Source organism: Pelodiscus sinensis, chromosome 4, assembly GCF_049634645.1.
Source record: "Pelodiscus sinensis isolate JC-2024 chromosome 4, ASM4963464v1, whole genome shotgun sequence".
Classification (NCBI taxonomy): domain Eukaryota; kingdom Metazoa; phylum Chordata; order Testudines; family Trionychidae; genus Pelodiscus; species Pelodiscus sinensis.
The window spans coordinates 129,935,079-129,961,924 of NC_134714.1; the positions used below are offsets into that span (position 1 = coordinate 129,935,079).

Here is a 26,846-nt window from a genome sequence, read left to right on the forward strand (position 1 = left end):
AGGGGACTGACTGAATGCACTTTGACATACTGTCAGACTTTCCTTTGTGAACAGTCCTTTACAGCACGACTGATACTTGCAATCCTGACCCAGCTCAATAAACCCTATGTCTGATCTCCCCATTTTGTCCCCAACCCTTTTCTACCCACTAATTCCAGAACCATGTGACATCTGCCTCTGGCCTTTTTCGCAGCATTAAAAAAAGACCATTTCCCCCTCTTGTTTGTTGCTGTTCCACGACTGCTCCTCCCATGCTCCGTGAGAGCCCCTCATGCAATACCTGAGCCAAAGCCTGTGGGCCGTTCAAAGAAACAACATGCACACTGCTGTGCCTTTAGTCACTATTGTATTTATTTTACACTCAAAGAATTCTAACAGGTTAGTGAGGCGCGGCGTCCTGGTTAGACACTAGCAAATATCACTATCTCCTAGCTGTTTGGTAATTCTATTTGTGTTTAGCATTTCCACCAGATATATCCGATACGGAGAGGTAGGGCTCACTGGTCTGTCATTCCCGAGAGCACCCCGAACGGCTTTGGTAAAATCACTTGCAAGACACACATGAGAGAGTCTGTCGCCATCACGCTCTGCATTAATGCAGGGATTGCTCGCCGAGCTCAAAACTCTTTATCCATAGAGGAGTCCCTGCTAGCCCAGATGGACATGGAGAGGGGATGGGCTAGGGAGGGAACCCACGAGTCCTGGGTGCCAAGTTTCTGGTCTGATCGCAAAGATGATCATGTTAGAAAAGAGCTTTTCCTGGAAAGTGGGTCACGTTTACAGTGAAGTTTTCTGCATGCCTGGCTGAGAGCAGAAGGAGCAAATACCATCCCCACACGTAGCTGTTCTGTTGTTCTGTCGAGCCAGGATGCTCTCATTGTAACTGCGCATTAGTGATGGGAGTGCTTTCCAAATGGGGACTGTCTCAAACCTGGGATTCATTTAGCTCAGGGTCCTGCCTCAGGCACTGGCTAGCACCAGATGCTGCAGAAGGTGGTGTGAAACCCCCCCCTAGGTGAGGTAATTATGCTTATGAATGTCTCATTCTAATAGCTAGAGATGATCTTAAACCCTGGAACGTGAGGTTTAATATCCCGTCTAAACCCGCTTCTTTATCATTCACTAGCATACTGGTCTTGTTAGCCACATAGACACTGGCTAAGTTCTCAGCGTGAGCAGCAGCTTGCGACAGGTTGTTCCACGATTTGACGACATGTTGCATGGGAGAGTCCTGAGGAATCGGTGGAGGCTACAAGCCAGTTTTGCAAAAAGACAAAGATGGACAGTCAGGTGGCCAAAAACAGCAAGGGGCCAGGAGGGCACATCGATCAGGAATGTGATGGGTTTCCAAAAAGAAATAAATCTCCCTCCTCTGAGCTTAAAGGGCTCATGTCCTTCTACAACCTTCTGAATACAGGGAGACGCTCTCAGTCTTTGCTGCTTTCCCGAGCCCATCGTGGGTTGGAATTTGTGGAAAGTGTCCATTTCTCCCCACCCCTACTTTCCTGTCTCTCTGCTCCTTTCTGACCAACAGCCCCACCTCACCTTCCACCCTGTGGTTAACAAAATTATTGAAGAGTTGCCTCTCATCTTAGTCACATCAGACCGCAGAGTAGTTTCTCCTCTCCCCCTCCCCCTCAATAACAAAACTGCAGCAGAGTCAGCAAAACAAGTTTAGTTTCAGTGTCATCAGAGATCTGCTAAATATAAGGGTTGCACAATGATCACCCAACAGAGACAGTGAAATCTCAGCTCGCTGGGGTGTGCAAACAGGACTGGGCCAATACCCCACGAGCGGCCGTCCTGCATTGGATGGACAGGCAGTGGACAGCAGTACATGTAAATCAGGGAGGGTCACTGACTGTTCAGTAACAGGCGTGAAAGGGGCCTGAACTCACTGTCTGCCTGTGCAACACCCGGCCCAACGGGCCTTGATCTCGGTCACGATCTGTCTATGCAGCACCCAGTACAATGGGGCCTAGATCTCAATCTGCCTCCATGTGCCATAGCTGGATCCTGCATCCCCCATGAGCGGGACCAGCCAGGGCCACCCTGATGCAAGACAGGGTGGGCTCTCCAACATGCCCATGGGATGTCCTGATGGTCCCCATACTGGGCCCCCTAGCTTGGGAGTAGGAGGGGGAAGCAGGGAGGGGTCCCAGTGTTGCCCTGGCTCCTGGGAGTCCCCATAGGGGGTCCATATCTGGAGATGGGGCTTACTGTTCCCATATGTGGGGGGTCTTCCAGCTCAGGCAGGCCCAGAGCGTCCCAACACAGGGTCCCCCCACAGCTCAGGTAGGTCCCAGCACAGCTCCCCTAGCTGAGATGCGTCCTCTGGTGCTTGCTGAAGGCCGAGCTCCAGCAGAAGCTCTTGCCGCACTGGCCGCACTGGTAGGGGCGCTCGCCGGTGTGGGTGTTCTGGTGCTCCAGCAGGTTGGCGCTCTGGCGGAAACTCTTGCCGCACTGGGGGCAGCGGTAGGGGCGCTCCCCGGTGTGGGTGCGCCGGTGTTTGATGAGGTGGGAGTTCTGGCAGAAGCTCTTGCCGCACTGCGGGCAGGTGTAGGGGCGCTCGCCCGTGTGGGTGCGCTGGTGCTGGATCAGGTTGGAGCTCTGGCGGAAGCCCTTGCCACACTCGGTGCAGCGGTAGGGCCGCTCCCCGGTGTGGGTGATCTGGTGCTTGGCCAGGTAGGAGCCCAGGGCGAAGCTCTTGCCGCAGATGCTGCAGCGGTGCAGCTTCTGGCCGGCATGGGTGCGCCGGTGCTCTGCCAGGTTGGAGCTCTGGCTGAAGATCTTGCCGCACTCGGGGCACTTGTAGGGCTTCTCGCCGGTGTGGGTCACCTGGTGCCGCAGCAGCTTGGAGCTCTGGCCGAAACTCTTGCCGCACTCGGGGCACTTGTAGGGCTTCTCCGCCAAGCGGCAGCTGCGGCGGTGCTCAGCCAGCCGGCAGCTCCACAAGAAGCTCTGGCCGCACTGCGGGCAGCGGAAGGGCTGCTCCCGCTGGTGGTGCCGCAGGCCGGCACTCTGGGCATAGCCCTTGCCGCACGCCGAGCACTTGAAAGGCTTCTCCTCCCCGTCGGCACAGTGCCGGGTGCGCCGGTGCCGGGCCAGCTTGGCGCTCTCCAGGAAGCACTCCCCGCAGTCGGAGCAGGTGAAGGCCTCGTCGCCGGCGTGGGTGCGCTGGTGCACCAGCAGCGTGGCGTTCTGGTGGAAAGCCTCCCCGCACTCGGCACACCGGTAGGGCTTCTCGGCGCCGTGTTGGCTGGCTCGGTGGGCAGCCAGGGCCGCGCTCCAGCCAAACCCCTCCCCGCATTCCCCGCAGCGGTAGGGGCCTTGGCCGCCGGTGTGGGTGCGCTGGTGCTTGGCCAGGTCGGAGCTGACCACGAAGCTGCGCCCGCACTCCAGGCAGTGGTAGGGCTTCTCCCCGGTGTGGGTCCGCCGGTGGGTCACCAGGGTGGACTTGCGGCCGAAGCTGCGCCCGCACTCGTCGCAGCGGTAGGGCCGCTCCCCGGTGTGGGTGCGCTGGTGGTGCACCAGGGTGGAGCTCTGGCTGAAGCGGGCGCCGCACTGGTGGCAGCGGAAGGGCTTCTCGCCGGTGTGGATGCGCTGGTGCTCCAGCAGGGTGGAGCCGCGACTGAACTTCTTCCCGCACTCGGGGCAGCTGTGGGGCTTTTCGCCCGCATGGGATTTCTGGTGCTCCAGTAGCGACGAGCTCCAGGTGAAGGCCTTGCCGCACTGGTGGCAGCGGTAGGGCCGCTCCCCAGTGTGCACCCGCTGGTGTTTGATCAGGTTGGAGCTCTGGGCGAACCCCTTGCCGCACTCGGAGCACCGAAACGGCTTGTCCTCCGCACCGCAGGCCTGCTCGCCCGCCCCCGCACCGCCCCACCGCCCCTGGGGCCTCTCGGAGCTCCCGCAGGAGTCGTCCCCTTCGGAGCGGGCTGAGAACGGCCCTTCTGCATCCCCATCTTCGTCCTCCTGCTCTGGCACATCGTCAGCCTCCTCGTCCTCACTCAGGACCCCGTCATCTGGCGGAAGGCAAAGGGAGAGAGGCAACCAGACACAGGTCAGTCACACCCAGGGGAGGAGGGGTCCCATGGGGAGGGAGGGCTCTGTACTGGGAGTCACAGCGGTCAAGGCCAGAACAGCCCCCTGCCTAGCCCCCTAGCGATTCCCGCCTCTGGCCTAGTAACCCCTGGCTGAGCTGGCGCGGAGCTGGAGGAAGAGACGTCTAGGATGGGTCAGGAGTAGTCCGCCACAATGATTTTTCTGACGGAAAATAACCGTTTCTGCAAACTTGCCATCTGCCCCAGGCAAACTTCCATTTTCTGTTATGAAAATTGAAATGAAAGCCCCAGCTCAGAAGATTTTTGATGCTCAGGAGATGCAGACCCCGGGCTCGCTGGCTCCCTGGGGGCTGGCAGCTACTGCCAAACACTCAGTGAAGAACAAGGGGCTGTGCAGTGGAAGTGGAAATCACAAAGGCTGAACGTTCTCCACGTGGTGTATCGATAGCTCGTGGAACTCTGCTACCAGACGTAGCCCAGGCCGAGAGCTTAGCAGGATGGGCTGTCTGGGAGCTGCACAGGAACAACCAGAGCTACTTAATGCTGATGCCATGAGCCGATCTTTGTCAGAAACCAAGATGGGATCTAACGTGGCAGCAGATTAGCCCCAATCTGCAACTGCAGGTTCTCCCAGCTTCCCTGCAAGATCCGCTGGAGACGGAAGACTGGGCTAGACAGACCCAGGCACTGATCCAGTCTGGCAACTCCCTACTGTCCTACTCCCCCTGAAAGTTCCCTTCCAGGATTCCTCACCTGTCAGGACAACTCTCAGCTCCTCCCGCTCATCGGAGTCACACAGATCCTCCTCTCGCTCCATCCACGAGAACTCCGCCGAGTGCGCCAACGGGAAGCTTGTGCGTGGGGAGAGACGACAGGAGACGGCCATTAGCACGGGCAAGGTACCGGATCCCAGGTCCACGCTGCTCCCCACTGGGACCCCAGGAATCAGCTGACAAAGCTGAGACATTTTTATTGCGAGCCATAAACGGAGCCAGCTCAGGCCTGGAAACCCCCGTCACAGGGCTAGGGATGTTAAATATCAGTTAACTGAATAGTCGATTAACCTCATGAATTCCTATTGGTTAGTCGACTATTCTATAGCCCCGGAGGGTGGGTCTGGAAGCCGGTCCCACCCTTCAGAACCCCCATCCCACTACACAGGGATGAGGGTCAGATCACATGACCAGGGCCTACACATGTAGATTAGAACCTTTCCACCGCGTCTCGGATTTTAGCTACATTGGGAATGAAGCAGCAATTCCAGCCCGGTGCAAATCTCCCATGTAAACTACCAAGATTCCGTCAACTACCAAGATTTGCATCAGCTGAATGCTGATGCTGAGAGGCTCCATCAGCACAAATAGAAGGCTTCGGTCTACACAGGATGGGGGGGCAGGGAGCAGACTAAGCACTTAGCAGCGAGTGCCTTACGACGAGCATTTGACCCCTCAGGTGGGAGGCCGCTTTGGCCTGGCCCTGAAGTTAAAAATGATTGAAGAGAATATGGCTCTTCCAATGCACACTCCAAACCAGGCGACATTAACTCGCCTCTCTGCATGGTACCCACACAGCCTGCGGCGCTGGAACAAGGAACAAATTGCAGAGAGCGGGACAGGGAAAATGGGGAGGAACAAGCTGTTGGCGCCAAATAATTTTGCCAACCCAAAGAGTTAAAAAATGCTAAGCCAGGCCGCTCTCGTGTCAGAGCATCTTAAAAATTAAATTATTTTCATGCACTTATGGGATTTACTCCTCCTTCCCCAACCACAAGGGCTGGAAATATCCTCTCGCCAACATAAAAGTATGAGTCTCCCACCGACACAGTTGCAGGGGTTTTTAGGGAGAATAAAACAGTTAAAAATCACAAAGCTTGTGGTTAAAAAAAAAAAAAAAATCACCAGTCCTGGCAACAATGGTGAGTGAATGCAAATAAACTGGCCCCGCTACAGCCCATGGGGATTACCGGATTGGCTCAGCACCATGGTCTGGCTAGCCCAGTCTCTCCTGGCAGAAGGTGATGCAAGAAGCGCCACTGTTTAGAGATTCGTAAATTTAGCAGGGCCCATTGTGCCCATCCAACCTGGCCACCTGCCTAAAGCAGGCCAGAGAATCTCCCCCCAAGATTCCTACCTCTGGCCCAGTAACTCCTGGCTGAGCTAGAGTGGAGCTTTGGGAAAGAGACACCCCATCTCCACTGACAAGGCTCCTGGTGAGGGAGAATTCAGCCCATCCCTAGCAGAGCTCTTCCAACAGTTAATTCTCCTCCCTGGTAAATATGGGCTCTTTATTTCCAGCCTGAATTGGTCTCCTTTCAGCCCCCAGCCAGTGGATCTAGCTCAGCCTTTTCCTGGAGATTAAAGACCCCTCTGCTCTCAGCAATCCCCTACTCATGTTGGTGCTCACAGACTGGGATCATGTCACTTCTTAACCTTCTCTGAGTAAACTGAAAACATCAAGCGCCGTCAGTCTCTTCATCGGCAACAGATATTCTGGTGAATCACTCTTGTGGCTCTTTTCTGAGCCACAGTTTCTCAGCTTCGGAAGTGTGGGTCCCATATCCAATAGGGGTCTCACCAATAATGTTCCCTCTAATTTTTTTCCATCCACTTGTGGAATAAATTTTATGATGTGCACTGAGAAACACAAGCTGGCGGCTGTGGGCACTCTACTGATCAGCTGAGCGGCACTGGAATCTCACCCAAGCGCTCATCTTACAGGGAATACTGCTCACCAATGCCATAGGCAGGAAGTCTTCATACCCCCCTGCCTACATAGCCAAAGATCAAGTTTGCCTTCCCAGTATCGCACCGGGATCGCCGAGTCCAGATGTTTTGACCTATCCTTTCTAGAGCCACTGCTCTCCAGGATAATGGCTCCCAGCCTGGATGTAAGACCCACATCCTTCCTGCCCAGCTGTGGGACCCTGCACTTGGCTGGTGTAGTAAGTTAAGGGTCAGTAACATGGAGGCAGCAGGCCTGAATAGAGGCCTGTAACATGAAAACAGAAATAGGCCTGCAATCCAGTGAGCAAGATTTTGGTTCAGTAACACACAGGAGCCAAGAAAGAGACCCTATTGATAATTGTGTACGTTAGATTGAGCATGGAAGGACACAGGGAGGCACTGGATACAAACTGTAAGCCAAAGGGGAGTAACGGAACATCTTAATAAGAAATGTCTTGGTACAAGACTCCCCAAAAACTAATGCACATACCGGCCCAGGTTCAGGACCGGGTCAAGACTGACAGCATGAAGGATAGTAAACAAGCCCCCCTTCCGTAAGGTGAGGGGTAGTATCTAGGCAAGAGGGTGGCAACCTGGTATGTAAAGAAATGATGTAAGTTGTTTGTACCTGTCTATAAAAGGACACCGCAGAGGGTGCTCTCCGGCCGACCTTGGGGAGGGGGGCACACTAGGCGCCTGAACGGCAGGTGTCATTGCCTAAACTTACAGAATGCAGAGTAGCTTAACTTTGACTAACTGCTGCTAATATCTGATATATGGCAATAGGCCTGCCCGGTGTTGGTACCTTGTCAACGCAGGCCATAGCGCCCAGTGGTGTAACATTGTACTGATCTCTGTTACCAACTGGTAGAGATTCGCATTTGACAATAAACCTGCTCGACTGATTTCAAACCTTGCCTGCATCTGTCGTTTCCGGGGCCTCTCAGAGATCTCCTGTGTTGACCCAAGTGCACGGGGTCTAACACTCTAGATAAAGGGAGTACCGATTGTTACGCACGCAGCCGAAAGTTTATCATCACTGACAGAGTAGAGGTCCTGCCAGGAGCGTGCCAGGACGACCCTGACCGGACGACGCTGACACTGACAGTCCAGACCACCGAAGGTACAGAAGTAGGAAGGCATCGAGGTACGACAGCTGGGTTCCAACATACACTATTCAAATGAGCCCAGATTACCAAGCAACTCAGGTGGCTCTGTGTCCCCACTGTGTCTCTACCACTCCCACCCATCCTTGTGCCGGCTACCACAGCGATTTTTGTGTTTAGTTTATGATTCATGTTGCAATTGTATTTTCCGTCAGAGGATCATCTCCTGCAGGGACAGACGCCTCTGTTCCCTGCTAATAATGGAGCACAAGCAGGTTGTGTGAAGAGGCCTGTATTACATTGTGGGTGCATAAGTCAGTGGTTAAATTTCCAAGCAGCTCCCATTGAGAACAATTAACAGAGTCCCCCTGGCCCTAGCATTTTGCTTGCATGTCACTGTACGTCACTATGTGCCTGGTGTCTCCATTTAGACTGTAAGTGCTTGAGCGTAGGGACTTCCACTGCCTGTCGGTGTAGCACCCAGGTATTACTGCTGATACCACCATGATACCAAGAGACCCTAAGCGAGATCAGGGTTCTGTTGCTGCTAGCACGGCACAGACTTTGAATCACTGCTCCAATACGGACTTATCATGCCCCTGCTGAATCCATTCCCCCGTTTCACTGCTAGAGACACTGTCCAGCCCAGACAGAGTCCATGAGGTCACCCAGAAAGCATGCGGCAGCAGGAACTGAATCCAAATCGCTACAGCCCCAGGCCTATATCTCAGCCCCCCCACGCCAGCTTGGCAGCACCGTAAGTACATCACGTGCTTAATCCTGTAAGGGCACATGACCTGGGCTTGGGCCATTACCTCTCCTCGCTGGGGTCCTCCAGTGGAAAGGGGCCATTGCTTTCAGCATCAACCAGAAACTCAGGGTACGTCACAGACTCCACCTAGGACAGGAGAGAGGCAGGAGTGTGGAGGTATTCACAACAGCCTACTGGAAGGGGACAGCCGGGCAGAGCCATCCCACTGAGCCAGCTCCTCAGAGCAAGAAAGGAGTTGTTCCCAGCTCCCAAGAGCCTCTGTGCTGGAAAAGGCCACACACTGCAGGTGCCTGTCCCACAGCGAACACGCACACACAGGGACCACGGTAAATATCACAATCTTTTTCTTTCGAATGTCATGTTCAATGCTATATTTCTTCATCAAAATTAATATTACAATCACACACATACACACAGACCCTTCCTCCAATATGGAAGGAACACACACACATTCTGGGATAACCTACACGCACGCTGGGGTTCAGAGTACATCACAGGTGCATGGATATAGACACACACAGAGGTCCCAGGGTAAATCACACACACACTGAAGTCCTGGGGATAAGTGACACAGGCCTGCGTACAAACACACAATATTTCACACACGTGCGTGCACACCCACATCCCTTTAGTAAATTCCACATATACACAAGGATCCCGAGGTAAATCACACTGACATCCCAAACACTCTCACGCACACACTGAATCCAGTGTGGGGTGTGTGCGTGAAGCACGCATGCACGGACACATGCTCACACAGGCATATGTGCACACGCATCCCAGGGGTCTGTCACAGAAACATGCTGGGTCCAGGGCATAAATCACAAACACGTCTTGGGGCACAGCATAGACAGATACTCACTGGGATCCAGGAGGTACATCACCCTCTCTTACACACACGGGCCTTGAGGGCACAGCGCACCCCCCCCCCCACGGGTCCTTAGGGCACAGCACGCGTGCGCACACACACACGGGTAACACATATGGGCCTTTAGGGCACAGCGCACACACCCCCCCACGGGTCCTTAGGGCACAGCACGCGTGCGCACACACACACGGGTAACACATATGGGCCTTTAGGGCACCACACACACGGGGAGGGGGGGCACAGCACACACACACAGGGAGGGGGGCACAGCTCACACACACACGGGGGGGCACAGCTCACACACACACACGGGGGGGCACAGCTCACACACACCCCCACGGGGGGGCACAGCTCACACACACCCCCACGGGGGGGGCACAGCTCTCTCTCTCTCTCACACACACACACACACCCCCACGGGGGGGGCACACACACACACACGGGGAGGGGGGGCACACACACACACACACACACACACCCCCCCCCACGGGTGTAACACCGCAGCAGGCCCGGGGGGGGGCTCCAGGGCCCATCTCGCCGGCTGCGCGCAGACGCCGCTGCGGGGCGGGGAGAAGGGCCCGGGACGCCCCCGCAGGCCGCACGGCCCGGCCCGGCCCCTTTGTCCGCCCGCGCCCGGCCCCGCGGCCCGCCCGCCCCGGCCCGAGCGCCCCGCCCGCCCGCCGAGCCGCGGGGCAGCCCCAGAGACGGGGGCGGCCTGGAGCAGCCCCCCCCCGGGCCGCCCCTTGCTGCGGGGGGGGGGTCCCCGCTGCGCCGGGCGCTGCCGTCCGGGTGCGAGTCCCCGGCCCGTCCCCCCCCCGGCCCGGAGCGCGCGGGACCCACCTTCTCCATGGCCCCCCCGGGCTCGCGGCGCCGCAGCCCGCGAGGGGTTAAACGCCCCGGACAATGCGGGGAGGCAGGAAGGGGCCGCGGGGGGAGGCTCCTCCCCCCGGCTCACGCCATTGGCCCGCCCGCCGGCCCCCGGGGAGCAGGCAGCGCGGGGCTGCCCCGGCCCGGGCCCGCACGCGACGGGCTCCCAGCACCCCTGCGCGAGGCGGGCCCCTCCCGCTCAGCCCCTGGGCTGCAGCCCCGCCGTGTGACTCTGGACGTGTCACTTCCCCTCTTTGTGCCTCCGCTTCCCTCCCGCTCCTTTGTGTCTGCCCTACGCGCCGTGTAAACGCCGCCGGGCAGGGATTGTCCCGCACAACAGGAGCGAGAGCCGCTCGGCATTTCTGCCCTACAAGCAGCCAGTGCCTTCTGCACGCAGTCCCCAGGCTGAATCGCTGCAGTGGCTTCTCTGTGAGCCCTTGCAGGCAGCTTGTTAGTCTTGCTGTCTGGCTGAATTTAATGAACACCTGCCAAAACAAAGCAAGCCTAATTAGACTGAGCTCAGTCATTCCCTGTGTCATTGCACCTTCAATAGCAAAGTCTCAAAACCTCTACATCTCGCCTCTGGGACACAGTTCCTCTATTCCAAAATATTATCTTGGCTGGTCATTAACCGAGGTAGGGACCTGCCTGTTTTTAGTTTCTAGATGCACATGCTATGTAGTTAACCACTAGCCTAAGACCTAGAGAGATCTTGGTTCAAATCTCTACTGTGTTATGGAAAAAAAACAACAAAGAGTCTAGTAGCACTTTATAGACAAAACATGTAGATGGGATCATGAGCTTTTGTGGGCACAGCCCATTTCTTCAGATGGACTCCCTACCAGACCTTGTACAAGTAACTTAGACCTAGTCTATGATAAAAAAGTGTTCACTGATATAACTGTTGCATTGGTTTTATGAGTGAAATGAGCTTAATTGACACACATTTTTATGTCAGTATAATTGTGCCTAGACAAGGCCTTTTGCGAGTATAGATTTTTTTTAAGTGCACTATAACTGGTGTTACTATACCAGCAAAAGTTTATGCTGTATATTTGACCTCCATCTGGAAAAATGAGAATAGCTCCCTACTTCAAAAGAGTGTTGTGTAGATAAATACATTAAAGATTTACTTTGGTGAAATGGGACCATATCAAATGTCTCGGATAACACACATTAAAACTATGGTCTTAAGACTGCAAAGTCATATACAGAAAAATTAGGAAATGCCAGAGTTAAGGTTCCCGGAATGTTAACTCTGCCCTTTTCTGCGTATGCATTAAAATGCAATCTCTCCAAGGCGCTCTCGTCTCATTTATATTTCCTGGACATGGAACGTCATTTATCATCTGCCTTTACAGCACCTAGTGCAAATGCAACTAATAAATAATCATTATAACGGAGTCCAATGTGATCGAGAGTTTTAGGAATTACCACAATATAAACGTTAAATAAAACCAATAATAATAGTTCAGATGTTTTTAAGTAAAAGCCTTTTTTTGTTAGAAATTGCCTTGGGAAATACTAAATATTTTATGAAAAACTGATGCTACCAAAATAATTATTTTTGGTGAAAAACACAATTTTATGTGTTTTTCAATTCCATGTATTTAATTTTTAAATTATTTCAATATTTTTATCAAAACCACTTTATTAAAAAAAACCAGGCATTTAATAAACAAATGAATTCAGTAATAATAATGAGTCCTAAGGCACCTTAAAGACTAACAGGTTTATTTGGGCATAAGCTTTCATGGGCTTTTAAAAACCCACTAACCCTTATACCCAAATAAATCTGTTAAAGTTGTTGTTCTTGTGGGTACACGCTAACACAGCTACTCCTCTGATACTAATTTCAGTAATTTTTTTAAAAGGTAAAGAATTTGTAATAAATTGCAAAAAAAATCCAATTAAATTAGAGCAGTTTCAAATATGAAACCAAAAAATTGACATCATTCCTTAAAACATATTTTTATCAGACCTACTTGTTAATCAACATTCATTTTTATATTAATAACATACTAATTGCATCACATACTTTTTCCCTTATTGGAGCAGAGTTAAGGTTGCATGGACAACCTTAATTCTCATATTTCTCAATTTCTGAATGCTTGACTTTGCAACTTTAAGAAAATACATTTAATACAGTTTTGAAGAGTAGCTGGAGGATACAAAGTTTCCTAGATTTTTTTAGAAAGTTGAAATAAAAAACCCAGAAATTCTAACATGTGGAGTAGTGACAACTCCAACATATCTCAAGTGGAATTTGAACCCATGCTTTGAAATAAATATCTAGGTATCAGTTGAATGTTTTGCTTTTGTGTGTCCCTAATACTGATCTGCTGGTTTCTTTTTCCTTGTCTAAGGGTGTGTCCACAAAGCAGGGCTTAACTTGAAATAAGCTATGCAAATTGAGCTACGTCAATTGCATAGCTTATTTTGAAATTGGGAGCATCTACACAGCACTTATTTTGAAATAGAGCATTCTTCCTCTGACTTTCCCTACTCCTCATACAATGGGGCTATGTCTACACTGGCACCCTTTTCCGGAAATGCTTAAAACGGAACAGTTTTCGGTTACAAGTATTTCCGGAAATAGCGCGTCTACATTGGCAGGATGCTTTTCCAGAAAAGCACTTTTTCTGGAAAAGCGTCCGTGCCAATGTAGACGCACTTTTCCACAAAAAAGCCCCGATCGTCATTTTTGCGATCAGGGCTTTTTTTGCAGAAAACACTACTGTGCTGTCTACACTGGCCCTTTTCCGGAACAGTTTTCCGGAAAAGGACTTTTGCACGAACGGGAGCAGCATAGTTTTTCCGGAAAAGCACTGATGATTTTACAGTAGATCATCAGTGCTTTTCCGGAAATTCAAGGGGCCAGTGTAGACAGCTGACAAGTTATTCCGGAAAAGCGGCTGATTTTCTGGAATAAGTGGCCAGTGTAGACACAGCCTGAGGGTTACAGGAGTTGGAGTAAGAAGGCCTCTAGCTTGGCAGCATTTCGACATTATTTTGAAATAACTGCCTGCTGTGTAGATGCGGACTAAGTTATTTCAAAATAACACTAGTTATTTCAAAATAATGTTGCTGTGTAGACATACCCCAAGTGAGTTAGGACTCCTAGTTTCTACTTAAGCGGCGAGGAGTCCTGTGGCACCTTATAGACCACAAGTAGTTTCTACTTGTGGCTCAAGGCAGGCAGCAGAATCTAGTGGGTGAGAACAGAGGAAGAAGGGGCAAGCTAGGATAGCTGGGTTCCATCCCTGCTCTAAGAAGAGGTAAGTCCCAGAGCACTGGACTAGGACTCAGGATTATTGGCATCGATCACTGACTTGAGATAGGCAGTGTGTTCTAGTAGGATCAGGGAGTCCTAGCTTTTGACCATGAGCTTGTGCAAGTCATTTCCCTTTCAGAAGAACAAGGACAACAAAACTCCTTGTAAAGTGCTATGAGGCTCACAGATGGTAACTGCAGTTATTACATTTGAGTTTGCCACAGATATCAGTAACTGCTGGATATTTTGAGTAAGAAAAACAAGACAGCTTGGAGGCCATCACTTCGTGACTCCTATGCAGCAGGTGTTCCAACATGGTCTGTCTGGGGAAGGATACCTCTAGGGTTTGTACTAACCTTGCTTTCCTTGCACAGGAAGTGAAAATACAGCTGTGTAAAGCTCAGCCCTCCTCCTCGGAGTCTGCATTCAGGTTTGTTTATGTCCTTGTTATAGATTGTCACAGTTTTTATGCAGCCAATCAGGAGTGTTGGGGGCATTGACCAAACCATCAGACAAGTGGGATTTCCCAGGAGGGGTGTCTGTGAGTATTCCGAACTATTACATTTATTTTCCCAATGTATGAACGTTGTTTTCCTTGTCTCTTCCTGACAGCTAGACTCTACCCACCCCGCCAGCTTTTTCCACACCAACCTGCTGATAAATATCATCCAAAGTGAAAGGCCTAGTGGCCTAGAAGATCAGGCACTAGGTGGGATACTGGAGACCTGAGTTCTGTTCTTGGCTCAGCCAAGGAACTGCTAAATAACCTTGGGCGAATGCTCTCTATGGCCCACTCTGTTTATTGAGGCAGTGAGCTCTGTTGAGCAGGAACTGTGTCTCACTGTGGGTCTATGCAGCAAGGGGGCTCAACTCAGTTGCTGTGTGTCATTACAGCATCAGGAACAATGAGGCCTTCATCTTGGCCACAGTATGTCTCAGGAGCAACAGAACCAAGAGCTCATTCACTGTGTACTTTGCAGCCCTTGGTTGTTATGTGCTTGTGCACTGCTCAGCATGGCCAAGCCCTGATATCTTGCACCACACAAAGCACTCAGTGGGGGCAGTGGGGGCAGAAGGGGCCATATGTCCCTTAGATAGATATGCCTTCGCAGGACCTCACATGACAGGTTCCCAGTCTCCATGGGGCCTTTCAAGCACGACTGTACTATAAATAACTGCAGTCATAAAGTAAGTCTGCCACCAGTCAACCTCCAGAAACCTACTCAGTTGTAGAAGCCCTTAGCAAACCAAAGCTCTTACAAATCCCACCACAGTCCCTTTGGTGCACTGGGCTAGACTCTTATCCAAGTTTGTAGTCTGCTTCATCTACACATGTGGCAGAATGACCAGAAGGAGACTCAGGGCAGGAGAATGCCTGCAGTTTGTTAGGGGTTGGATAGTCAGACAAGTAAAGAGGAGAGATGTATGGGGAGAGATGGTTAGATTGATAGAGGGATGGTTTGTATAAGGAGCAGTGGATGGGGGGAGAGAGGGAGTGGGCAGTGCATATGATTAGAAAGACGGGTCTGGAGTTGGATAGAAGAAAAATGCTCTGGTGAAACAGACAGAGTAGTTTTTGGAGATGGGTAATGTTTCTCCTTCCCTATCAGGGAGAACAATGCCATAGTGCCATCATCTCTGCATTGCAATACTGATGTTAAGTTGTGGAGCTGGGGCCATCCCCATCTGACATGTACTGGGAACCCCCAGCTGTATCACAACCCATAGTTATAGCAAACCCTGCCCTTTTGTCTCCAACTAAGCCGGCACTGTGCGCTTTCTGCAAGCTTCTGGTCTCTCCTTCTTGCTGCATCGCTGGTGAGAAATGAGCAGCCCCCTGCTGCGGAAGGCTTCCCCGCATCCCGCACACCGGTAAACCCTCTCGGCCTCATGGAGTCTCTGGTGCCTTGTCAGGTTGGAATTGCGCCCGAAGCTTTTGCCACACTGGTGGCAGCGGTGGGGTTTTTCGCCTGTGTGGATCTGCTGGTGTCTTGTTAGGGTGGAGCTCTGACTGAAGCTCTTTCCACACTCGCTGCATGTGAAGGGCCGTTCACCACGGTGGATCACCTGATGGATCAGGAGGTGGGAGTTCCGGACAAAGCTTTTCCCGCATTCAGTGCAGTGGTGGGGACGGTCCCCCCGGTGGATTCGCTTGTGTCTCAGCAGGTCAGAGCTGCGGCAAAAAGTTTTCCCACACTCAGCACATTTGAAAGGCCTGGGCTGAGCTTCTGGCTTTCCCAAGTCTGGCAGAAGAGGGGCTGGCTCCACCTGCCTCTTCCCCATGGAGCTCCCATTCTGCCTCCCCACCCTGCGCTGAGTCCGGAATGCCTTTCCTTTGTATCTTCCCTGGGACACCCTGCGTAGCTCTGCCATCTCTGTCTCTTCCAGCCGGGGACTTGTGCTCAGCACCATGTCATCTGCTGGAATGAGAGAAGAGAGAATCCAGAGGTGAGTTGGGGAGGACAGGTGTTGCCAACTTTCATGATATTTGCTCTCAAAACAGTTTCTGTAATTATGTGATTATTGGGAAATCTTCATTTTTAAGTGAGCCAATTTCTAGCCCTACTGTTTGAGGAGAAAAGCTGGAAAATATGAACCCCCTAATTGTTCACCTTCTGGATTTAGAGCTAACAGAACCCAGAAGGTATTAGTAATTTCTAAAAAACATGTTCTTAAGCAGCTCGCTTGATTTGGGGAAGGGGGCGGAGGTTAACCCATGATTTTTAAACACTTGAGGTTAGCGATTTTGTGAAGGGGACTGTAACTGCTAACAAGATCTGACAATTAGAGCCAAACTCTCAGTCTCATTCATTCCCTTCTTTGTACTGCACACATATGGACCCTTTTCCAAAGAGAAGGGGGTGATTCAGCTATTCAAAAACTCAGTGGGTGATTGACTTCCTCTGAGGACTAACTTGGAAATAGAGGGGAAAGTATGCTTATAAAATTGGCAGATGGCACCAAGTTGGGAGGGGTTACAAGCACTTTGGTGGACAGACTTAAAATTGAAACAACCTTAATAAATTGGAGAATTGGTCTGAATTCAACAAGATGAAATTCAATAAAGATAAGTACAAAATACTTTGTTAGGGAAGCAATAATCAGATGCATAACTACAAAACAGGGAATAACTGGCTAGGTAGTAGCACTGCTGAAAGGAATGTGGGGGTTATAAAGGATGACAAATTGAACACAAATGAACAATGCAGTGAAATTGCAAAAAAGCTAGTGTTATTCTGGACTGCATCAACAGGAGTTTTGTATGTAAGACACTGAAAGTAACTGTCCTGCTCTACTCAGCACTGGGAGGCCTTAGCGGGATACTGTGTCCATTTCTAGGCACCACACATTAGAAATGATGTGGACAAATTGAAAAGAGTCCAGAAAAGGGCAAAGAACATGATAAAGAGGTTAGAAAACCAGACCTTTGAGGAAAGGTTAAAGAACTGGTCATGTTTACTTTTGAGAAAAGAAGAAAGAGCGGAATTAGATGACATATAAAGAGAACTGTGATCAATTCTTGTCCTACCTTCAGTGGACATGGAAAACAAGTAACGGGCTTAATCTGCATGAAGGAGAATTTAGGTTAGCTATTCAGAAACTCTTTAACTATAAAGGTGGTTAAGTTCTAGAATATATTTCCAAGGGACTTTGGCTGGCACCCCATGAGCCTAAATCTTTCCCTCACTTCCAAGATAATTGGATTCCACTCCCTACATCCATTATTCTTTAATATAGCTGGAGTCGAAGTACCTTACGTCGAGTTGCTGAAGGGTTTACACCATGGTGGAGTTAAGAGGAGAAACTCTCCCATTGACTTTCTTTACTCTTCTTAAAAAACAACAAAAAGTCTAAAGTAGCACCTGAAAGACTTACAAAACATGTAGATGATATCATGCGCTTTTGTGGCTACAACTCACTTCTTCAGATGACAGGAGTGTAAACAGGAGAGTGATCTGCAGTCAATTTGGTAGGTCTTCACGAGATCCATTGGATTGACTGCTGGTGGATCAATCTCAGAGTATATAGGGCTATAGTATAGATGTAACCCAAGAGGCAGAATCAGCTGCTTCAGAACAAACCCTGTGAGAAGAAACCCTACTCATCTGGCCCCATTACTATAATATCAGAGCACCTCAGTTTTTTTATTGTATAATATTAATGTAGGTGTCCAAAAAGCCCATTCTGATTATGACTTTGCCTTATTTACTAGATTAGAATCTCTGTGTCAGAAATTTCCTCCCCATGTAGGCACACATGGACTATGTTTACTTATTATGCTTCTCATGGATTAAGAAAGGCCCAGTATTGCCTAATGTTAAGATTGCCCGACTATTCCCATTATAATACCCTGTTTTAGTTTCTCAGAACTTTTTCCAAATAACTGTTTCTGAAAATTTCCATCTCAGGCTGATTGATTGATTGATTTTATGTTTTGCCAGATGAGTTCAACCATTTCTGAGCATGAATTTAGGGGGAAATACAGTGTTCTATTCGCCATTAAAAATGTTCTTCCCGCCATATTGTTGAGAAGGTCTAGATTAGCTTTTCTTAATCTTTTCAGGGTTGTGACCCCTTACGTGAAGTCAAAAAATTCTGCAGACTGACTGAATACTTGACCTTGAAGATAAAGGGTATGCAGGGAGTGGGGAAGCAAGATTTACCTCCTTACATTGACAAGATGGTTCACCCCTGGAATCAAGAATGTATCTTTTATTATTGCTATGAAATCCACACAGAACTGGTGAAGTCACAGACCTTTGAAAAATCTCAGCATGCTTGGTAGAGAGCTGTTAAAGAGTTTGGCAGATAAATTCTCCCAAGGTTCTGTCTGCTCTTACCCCAGCTCCTCCAAGTGACCCTACTGCTCATGTGCCACCCCCACAGAGTAACTCAACACACTTTGTTCTGTGACTCAAAGGATCATACAAGATTTTCCTGCAATTGCGTCACCTGGCTGTCAAAGTCTGGATTAGGGAAGGCTCCAGAATTTAGATCAGGGACCTGTTCTCTCCTGTTCACTCAATGACTCCCTGCTGCACTCAGCCAGCACAAATGAAAAGGAGGAAACATCCTGACTCAAATTCAGAGGGGTGAAGAAGGGAAAAGTACAGGGGTAGGGGTAGGAAAAGGCCCTAGGGATGAGACAAAGTGAGGTTGGTGATGTACATAAGCAGAAGATTTTGTAACCACTAGAACACACTCCCCTTCAGAATCTAGAATTGAGCCTGTTTTTCTAGAGTCTCAACATTCTTGTACAGTCAGGACACAGTTGTAAAATCCATTGGAAAAGTGTATGTCTCCTTCCACCTCTAATGGTGTGTCCACATAAAAGAAAACATCGTTCTAATATACCAGTTACTCCATTAGCTTATGTGATAAAGAACAGCACTGTGGATCTAAGGATCACAATACTTCTGACAACCTGGGGGGGGGGGGGGGGAGTTTTAATATAGTTCCATATGAAAGCATTTCAATTTTTAAGTTTCTAAAAAAGCATAAGAAATTGCATCCCAAAAACTATCTTTAAAGAACATTAAGACTGCAGAATCCAACACTCTGATGTTAGGAAATGCCAGAATATAGATTGGTTGTACAAGTTTAAACTGGTTACCCTGTGTGTTTGCATTATGATTAAGCTTGCAACTATTACATTTTTATTGGTAAATGTCGGTAAAGGTTGATTTCATCATACATATATAAACCACCTAAAATATATATTCATCAATGAATAACCAAAATGTACAGGTAGACAGAAAAATGCTGCTTGAGAACTTACTAGAGATTGGTTTAAGAATATTTACTTTGTATATTATGATACATGTTGATGATTAGTGTTCTAACTGTTTTAAAGCTTTAATTTTTAGAATCTTTGTGTTTATTGTCAGTTAGTAATTATTGCCTGCTGTCACTGTCATCTGCAACTGAGGTCAATAGCTACTCTTGCATCACAGCAAGTGCGATAAAAATGCTAAATACTCTGGGCCTGGGAATCTCAGATTGGAAATCCAAAATTGGTAGAGACTTTTTGACAACTTTGGCCTTCATTCCATAGATGTAAAGTAAGGGTAATGCCATGTCACCTCAGAAGGGTGTAGAGAAGAGAACTTAATTCATGTTTGTAAAGAACCAAGATGTATGATAAAAGCAGCATAGAAACGTCCATGCTGAAATTAATAATTCTCTATTCAGTACAGGGCTTTGATGACAGGCAGTGATGCCACACTCTGAAGGAAGTTTAAAAAGAAATATTAAATAGCCTACCTATCCTGTGAGCTCCATCCATCAAGTGCTCTGAATGGAGCTGGGAACCTGTGGGAAAAAACAGTATGTAATAATATAATTAAAGAATGTATCATAATGTCCATGCATGAGGACAAATTATAGCTTAATTGATTTTAAGGCTGGGAGGGACTGTTATGATTATCTAGTAGTCTGTCATCTTGCATAACCCAGGCCAGAGGCTTTCACCCAATGATTCCTGCATTGAGTCTTTTTGCTTGTAAATCTCTGGTCAGCATGTTGGAGGCTTAGCTTCCAATGTCAGAAGCTGTGGTCACCTCTGGGAGTTTGGTTTGAGCAATTGCTTCTCCCTCAGGATTTAACCTTTTCCTCTCTCAATTTTGAATAGTGATATAAAGCTCTCAGGCTTTTGATGTTTTTTCCTTAATCAAATATTGAGCCTAAAATCTCCTCAACTTTCCCTCATTGTCTAATTATTAAGTCTTGATAGAAAAGGGGGACGGGGGCTTAGTTCTGTGGGGTGGGGCTTGTGTTGTAAGGGGCAGGGCTTGGGGCTAGCTTCCCCCGCCAGTCTTTCAGCTCCACCTGGAGTGCACTGCTGAGGGCTCTGGCAGTGATTTAATGGGCCTGGGTGCTCCGGCTGCTTAATCCATTTTAGCTGCTACCCCCACCCCAACAACCCAACTCATCCTAACTCTCCACCCTAACCCCTAACTTGCCCATCCCTCTCTGCTTGCCCCTGCCAACTGCCACAGAACTTTCCAGAATTTTTAAGGCCCTTTCCAGCCCTACATTTCTATGATTCTTCAATGCATCCCTCACCTCCCCCCAAATAAACATCTCTCAAAGCACAGGGCTCCTTGTTGCCCATATCAATGTCACTGCCAAAGCATGGTAGGAACTTCCTAGCTATTGATTAATCTTCATGGGGAGATGGGAGATTAGGGGACTGGTTTCCAGCCTTTTCCCTCTAATCATCAGTTATTGATGGAAAAATCTTAAATTTTCCCTTCAGATTTTGCCATTTCTCTCTAATTTTTTAATATCTATAGAAAACCCCTCAGAGACTTTAAGGTCAGAAGGGACCATCATGATCATCTAGTCTGCCCTCCTATACACTGAAGACCACTTCCCCCCTTCCCTGCCTTCCCTCTCCTGTCATAGACCCATAATCCCTGGCTGAGTTACTGAAGTCCTCAAATCATGGCTTAAAGACTTCAAGCTACAGAGAAATTTACCATTTACACTACTTTACACTACTTATAACTTGCAAGTGACCGGATACAAAAACAAGGCAAAAAAACTCCCAGAATCTCTGCCAATCTGATCAGGAGGAAAAATCCTTCATAGTCTCATATATGACGATCAGTTAGAGCCTGAGCATGTGGGTCGGATCCACCAGCCTTTAATCTAGTTCTGTGAAGTGGAAGTCTCCCACGATCACACAATGTATTTATCTGTTTGTTTATTTATTTATTTGTGTATTTAAAACCATTAAAGAGGTTTCTGTCCATAACCAAATCAGATCATGGGGTCTGTAGCACACCCCAAGCACTATCCTAGGGGAATCTTTAGAAGCCTTCTTTCCCAAATCAGTTTTGGCCCAAACTGACTTTTCTATCCACTCTATCGCTTCTAATTTCTTTACAGTGTACCTCATCACTAGCACACAATGCTATTCCATCACTTTTGCCTTTATTTCTGTCTTTCCTGAATAGCACATACCCTTCAATCCCTATACTCCAGTCATGACTACTAGTCCATCATGTTTCTGTTATCCCTAAAATATCTCATTTCACCTCTGTCACCAGCAGTTTTAGTTCCTTCATTTTGTTATTCAGGTTCCATTTTGATTGTTGTTGCTGTTGTTTCCCCATGGATGCCCTCTCCTGTTATCAGGGTTGCCAATTTTCTTGGCTGGATAGATCATAACCATTTGCGGCAATGGTGTCTGGTCCATCTAGTTGGGAAAGTTGGCAACCCTCTCTGACACAGAACCTTCTAATCTAGCCTCATCACCCAACTGGCAAGCAATGTCCCTTCCTCCGCTGCTGCCCTCTCCCAACTGTCACGGAACCTTCCAGCCTCATCGCCCAACTGCCAAACAAGTGCCCTTCCCCTCTCCCAACTGCCACGGAACCTTCCACCCTCATCATCCCACTGTTAAGCAATGTCCCTTCCCCCGCTGCTGCCCTCTCCCAACTGCCACGGAACCTTCCACCCTCATCATCCCACTGTTAAGCAATGTCCCTTCCCCCGCTGCTGCCCTCTCCCAACTGCCACGGAACCTTCCAGCCTCATTGACCAACTGCCAAACAACTGCCCTTCCCCTCTCCCAACTGTCACGGAACCTTCCAGCCTCATCGCCCAACTGCCAAACAAGTGCCCTTCCCCTCTCCCAACTGCCACGGAACCTTCCACCCTCATCATCCCACTGTTAAGCAATGTCCCTTCCCCCGCTGCTGCCCTCTCCCAACTGCCACGGAACCTTCCACCCTCATCATTCCACTGTTAAGCAATGTCCCTTCCCCCGCTGCTGCCCTCTCCCAACTGTCACGGAATCTTCCAGCCTCATCGCCCAACTGCCAAATAACTGCCCTTCCCCTCTCCCAACTACCACAGAACCTTTTGGTACAGAGGCAGGATTCAATATCCTAACTGATCCCTGACAGGAACTTGTTCTTATAAACTTCCATCTATCTTTGTCCCAACTGCATAATGTTAAGGATGCTGCTGGCCAAACATGTTTTGGGGAGGGGTATATGTGAAAAATGTTAAAAGAAAATTAACAGTTTCGCTTTATTCAAAACTTTCTGCTTTCCCCTTTATTTTTAATGAAAAAAATATCAGTGACATTTTTCAGTTAGAAATCTTTTGTTTATATTTTTCCATTAATATTTGGACAGAAAAAGGAAAAACACACTGTTTTGAAAATTGTATTTCTATAAACTTCACTGTGTATTCTGAGAACCCCCTCTATTTCTCTCCCACACTGGAAGTGGCAGCGGGATTTCATATTCCATCGCTCGCACCCCCAGGCAAATCAGTCCTCCCCAAATCTTCTCAAATGTCCAGCCCTGGGGCTCACCCCTCTGCTGCCCCTTCAGTGCCCCAGAGCCTGCCTCATACCTGGCTTAGTACCCATTTCTTGGAGGATCTGGGGCTCCTCTTTAGGAACACGGAGTGGTTCATACTGGTTTCCTGGGATCTCAGCTCGTCCCGCCTCATCCTGGGATATACATTCGGAACGAGGCTGTGGCTGCTCTAGCTGGGAGCCGGGAGCATCCCATAATATCTCAGGGGAAGCCATCTTCTCCGAAGTCACTTCCTCAACCTTTACACGCACCGTGACCTGTGGATGAGCCAAACATCACAGTGTAGCTAGTCTCTGGAACCCGCTGGGGACAGAGGGATCTGAGGGGGGAGACTGCAGGGAACATCCTCCAGAGACACAGAGATGGGGGAAGGAACCACAGACCCATTTCTGGGCTCAGTGGAGGGCACCTAACAAAACAGACATCCTCACACCAACATAAGCCCATAAGAAAAAGGATGCCCCTTGAACACACCCTGTGCAGTGCCTGAGGAATCACATCAAATAGCAAATTAATTATAATAATAATAAGCTGTACAAAGTGACAGCCACACAGGCAGGTTCTGCTAGGCCAGACAAACAGATTGTCAGAGGCTTGTGCAATTAGGAGCCCAAGAGCTGCCAGACTGAATGAGACCAGTGGTCCATCTAGCCCAGTATTTCATCTCTGACGGCAGCTAGCACCAGATACTTGAGAAAAAGATGTAAGGACCCCATTATTACAGGAACATCTTGTCCCCAGGAAAGAGCCTTCCTGATTCCCAGTATCTAGAGGTCAGATGAGGGAAGTGAAGTTGAATATATGGTAGTATAATCCTGAAAAGTCTTCCTATCCATAACTATATCCAATCCATTTGTTGTATGCTGCTCCCTTCTAGGCCTCACATGGCTTATAGCATTGGGTGGAAATGGACCTGAAGTGACTTCCTGTTCAAGTTTTACATTTTGCTTTATGCCTAGCAGCTTTCTATCCCCATATTCATGTAATAGAAGAAGGGCCAAATAAAAGATCCCAGTTCAATTTCTCTGTGATACTGAGAAGTATCTTAATCTTCTCCTTCCAAAGGTATGACTGATCCCTTTTCCCCTCTAGCTCATAAACCCTTACAGCCCTGAGTCCCTACAGTGCCAGCTGCTAACTCCAGCTAGCACTCCCCCTGCCCCTGCAGATACAACAGTCTCCACTGAGATTATCACATTAAAACATTCTTACCTGCTGCTCCCATAATCCAGCCTCTTGCTGCCCCACCTGGAACCCCTCTGCCAGAGCCACTGCCTGGGCACAGGTCTCAGGGCCACGCTCCCAGACCCATCTCTGCATTTCCTCTGGCAGGATGGTCAGGAATTGCTCCAGGATCAGCAGTTCCAGGATCTGTTCCTTGGTGCGGCTGTGTGGCTCCAGCCAGCAATGGCAGAGTTCCTGGAGGCGGCTGTAAGCCGCTCGGGGACCATCAGCCTCCTGGTAGTGAAATTGCCTGAAGCGCCGGCGCCGTGTCTCCAGACGGATATCCTCCCCTTGTAGAATAGCAGCTTTCACCTTCCCATAGTCTCTGCTGTCTCTAGCCTCCAGGCTGCTATAGGCCTGTCGAGCTTTTCCATTGAGTGCCGGCACGAGTCGTGTTACCCACTCTCCTCTCGGCCACTGGCAGGCATTAGCCACATGCTCAAAGTTGGCCAGATAGGTCTCAATATCATCCCCGGGAGCCAGCTCAGGCAACTGTAGTGTTACCGGGGTCGGCACAACTTCAGGAGGGGTCCATAGGGCCTGCAGCACCTCCTGCCACTGGACTTCCCAGCGCTGGGGCGGCTCATCCTGCCTCTCAGGCCTGGACTGTTGTGGAGCCGCCCATCTCAGTAACTCTCCGATAGTCCCAGAACAGACAACAAAGGGAAGGTTCTCTCCACGCTCCCCTCCCTGCCCTGGCTCGGGGCCTGCTGGGTCCTGTTCCTCCCTTTTTACTGGGGGCTGCACAACTTGCTCTAAAGGCACCTGTAATTGGAGACCCAAATCCACACTTGTACCCAGTTCTGTGGCCATGGTCTGTCTCAGGAGTGGCTGCACTTCCAGCTAGGACCTGCACTCTCAGATGCCAGTCTCAATAATCATGTATGGGACCTGTTGGGAGCATCCAGCCTCCTGCACACCCTGCAGCAAAAGATCCATATGAAACATGTTGCAAGTATGCTATTGAGCTGGCAAAGCCAGGCACTTCCATGTTAGCAGATTCCAAGATTTATGGTGGCCCCTTCAACAATAACTCTGCCTGCTTGGGCATCCATCTGGTGCCCTAAACGTGTCCTGTGGAAAAAAATAGTATATAACTATCAAATTAAATTAATGCCTATGGGCAAAGCAGGCAAATGTGAAACTGTTATTTACTAACTTGTGTGTGCTTAACTTAGCTATGTAAATAATGTCCTTTTAGCAGAGTTTTTGGCATGTAATTCCTAAGTATTTTTCCTTTAAAAAGTGTAAAAATAACCCCACCACAACAACAAAAAAACAAGTGTAATAAGTAGAGTTCAAACCCTCAATGGGGGAGGAGGGAGGGAAACAACAGATTATTACTGCCTGAGCTACAGACCATTCTGTGTTTAACCAGCAGCTGGAGAATGCTGCTATCCCAGAGTTGGGAGTGAACCCCCAGGTTTGAAAGTGCTTGATAGAGTGGGAGCCCTGCCGGTCCTGGTGTTCTTCACCCACTCCAAGAAGTGAGATGCTTGTGCCACTCTCTGGGAGCACCACAAGGGCTATGAGCCACGTGTCAGACCATGGGGATGAAGGCAGCCCAGCCCACCCCAGCTTTATGCTACAGCTGCTCTAGCAGCTCCCAGATATTCCCAGTCCAGTGTCCGCTGCTACTGGGTCATTGACAGCCCAGTCTTATAAAGCGATTCTTTTGCCAAGCTGCTGCTGTTTTCCTGAGAAACAAAAGAGACAGGAATTGGTGATTGGTAGCATCTTACAACTCAGCCAAACCTGAACCAAATTTCCCGGGGAAAGGAAGAGGCATTTCTCCAGCTGCTGCAGAGAGCTGAGGAATGGGAATTCCTTAAAGAAAAAGTTGCAAGAATTTTTTTTTTTGTCATTAAAAATGTCTGGTGACCTAAATAGAAGGGTCACCACCAGAGTCTCCTGCAGTAACTGTAGTGAGAGCTAATGTCACAACCTGTACTCCCAACTCACTGCTCTCACTCAGCACAGGCAAGTCTCTCCAGGACCCCCCCCCCCCCCCGCTATTCCCTCACTTCCCTGCCCCAAGGTACAGACAGCTCCCCCCCGCCCCCCTCTTGAGGTGGGAGCTTTGTGTTCCTCAGGTCTCAGCAGGAGCTGCAAAGAGAATGCCCCTCCCCCCACACATCCTGGGTGGGGATGGATAAGGGCAGGGGGAATTAGGGATCCCTTTTCCCTTGCGGTTTCTGCAGTGGGGACATACCTGGGGTCGGGGGCTCTTGCTCTTCTGGTCCAGCAACTCCGACTCCCTGTTCCCTCTGCGTGTCCAGCAAATGCTGAGTCCCCCTCTCCCCGTGTCTGGGGGTCCCCTGGAGCCGACAGATGCCCATGTGCTGCGGAGCTGGGGCAGTGGGGGGGGGGATCCCTGAGTGGGGGAGCCCTAGACGATGCTGAGAGGCTGGTCCTACCTAGGAAGTGACAAGGATCCTGGAGAAGGGTTAATCCCACCTCTGCAAAACCAGGACTGGCTGGGTTTGCTGTCAGTCCCGGCGAATCCCTCCCCTGCCTTGCCGGCCAGCCCCTAATTGGGATTGGATCATGGGGGGGACTATTGAATTGCCAGCGCTCCCCGCTCAGCTTTCAAGCCCTCCCTCGTCCCCCGCC

General features: G+C 49.5%; 2 protein-coding genes and 1 long non-coding RNA gene across 6 annotated transcripts; 1 reads left to right on the forward strand and 2 right to left on the reverse strand.

Moving 5' to 3' along the window:
- Positions 1 to 329: 329 nt before the first annotated feature.
- On the reverse strand, positions 330 to 10,507 carry LOC142829359 (uncharacterized). Its single transcript, XM_075928970.1, has 4 exons — positions 10,371 to 10,507; positions 8,706 to 8,788; positions 4,815 to 4,912; positions 330 to 4,022 (listed from the first exon to the last, which is right to left on the reverse strand). The coding sequence occupies exons 1-4, from the start codon at positions 10,377 to 10,379 to the stop codon at positions 2,317 to 2,319; spliced, it is 1,896 nt and encodes a 631-aa protein (XP_075785085.1). The 5' UTR covers positions 10,380 to 10,507; the 3' UTR covers positions 330 to 2,316.
- Positions 8,782 to 20,370, forward strand: LOC142829381 (uncharacterized). Its single transcript, XR_012903765.1, has 3 exons — positions 8,782 to 8,988; positions 14,046 to 16,119; positions 18,236 to 20,370. It is a non-coding gene; the product is annotated as an uncharacterized LOC142829381 (long non-coding RNA).
- Positions 15,430 to 26,786, reverse strand: LOC102449119 (uncharacterized). 4 transcript variants are annotated; one of them, XM_075928983.1, is made up of 5 exons: positions 26,446 to 26,786; positions 24,222 to 25,930; positions 23,044 to 23,266; positions 19,936 to 19,983; positions 15,430 to 16,088 (listed from the first exon to the last, which is right to left on the reverse strand). In XM_075928983.1, exons 2-5 carry the CDS (start codon positions 25,044 to 25,046, stop codon positions 15,430 to 15,432), a joined length of 1,755 nt encoding a protein of 584 aa, XP_075785098.1. In that variant the 5' UTR covers positions 25,047 to 25,930; positions 26,446 to 26,786. The 4 variants fall into 4 exon arrangements, with proteins under 4 accessions (XP_075785098.1, XP_075785097.1, XP_075785096.1 ...); XM_075928982.1 differs by having other exon boundaries at positions 15,430 to 16,091; positions 24,222 to 25,154; positions 26,446 to 26,783; XM_075928981.1 differs by having other exon boundaries at positions 15,430 to 16,091; positions 24,222 to 25,307; positions 26,446 to 26,783.
- Positions 26,787 to 26,846: the final 60 nt, after the last annotated feature.

Excerpts from the sequence above, each read along its gene's own strand:
- LOC142829359 (XM_075928970.1), bottom strand. Across the intron at positions 4,913-8,705 it reads GAGGACCCCAGCGAGGAGAG|CTTCCCGTTGGCGCACTCGG; the intron begins GTAATGGCCCAA and ends CCCACGCACAAG. Across the intron at positions 4,023-4,814 it reads GCTGAGAGTTGTCCTGACAG|ATGACGGGGTCCTGAGTGAG; the intron begins GTGAGGAATCCT and ends GCCTTCCGCCAG.
- LOC102449119 (XM_075928982.1), bottom strand. The coding sequence starts at position 25,046 with ATGGCCACAGAACTGGGTACAAGTGTGGATTTGGGTCTCCAATTACAG. Across the intron at positions 19,984-23,043 it reads AGAAATGGGTACTAAGCCAG|GTTCCCAGCTCCATTCAGAG; the intron begins GTATGAGGCAGG and ends TTTTTCCCACAG. Across the intron at positions 16,092-19,935 it reads GGATGGAGCTCACAGGATAG|CAGATGACATGGTGCTGAGC; the intron begins GTAGGCTATTTA and ends CTCTCATTCCAG.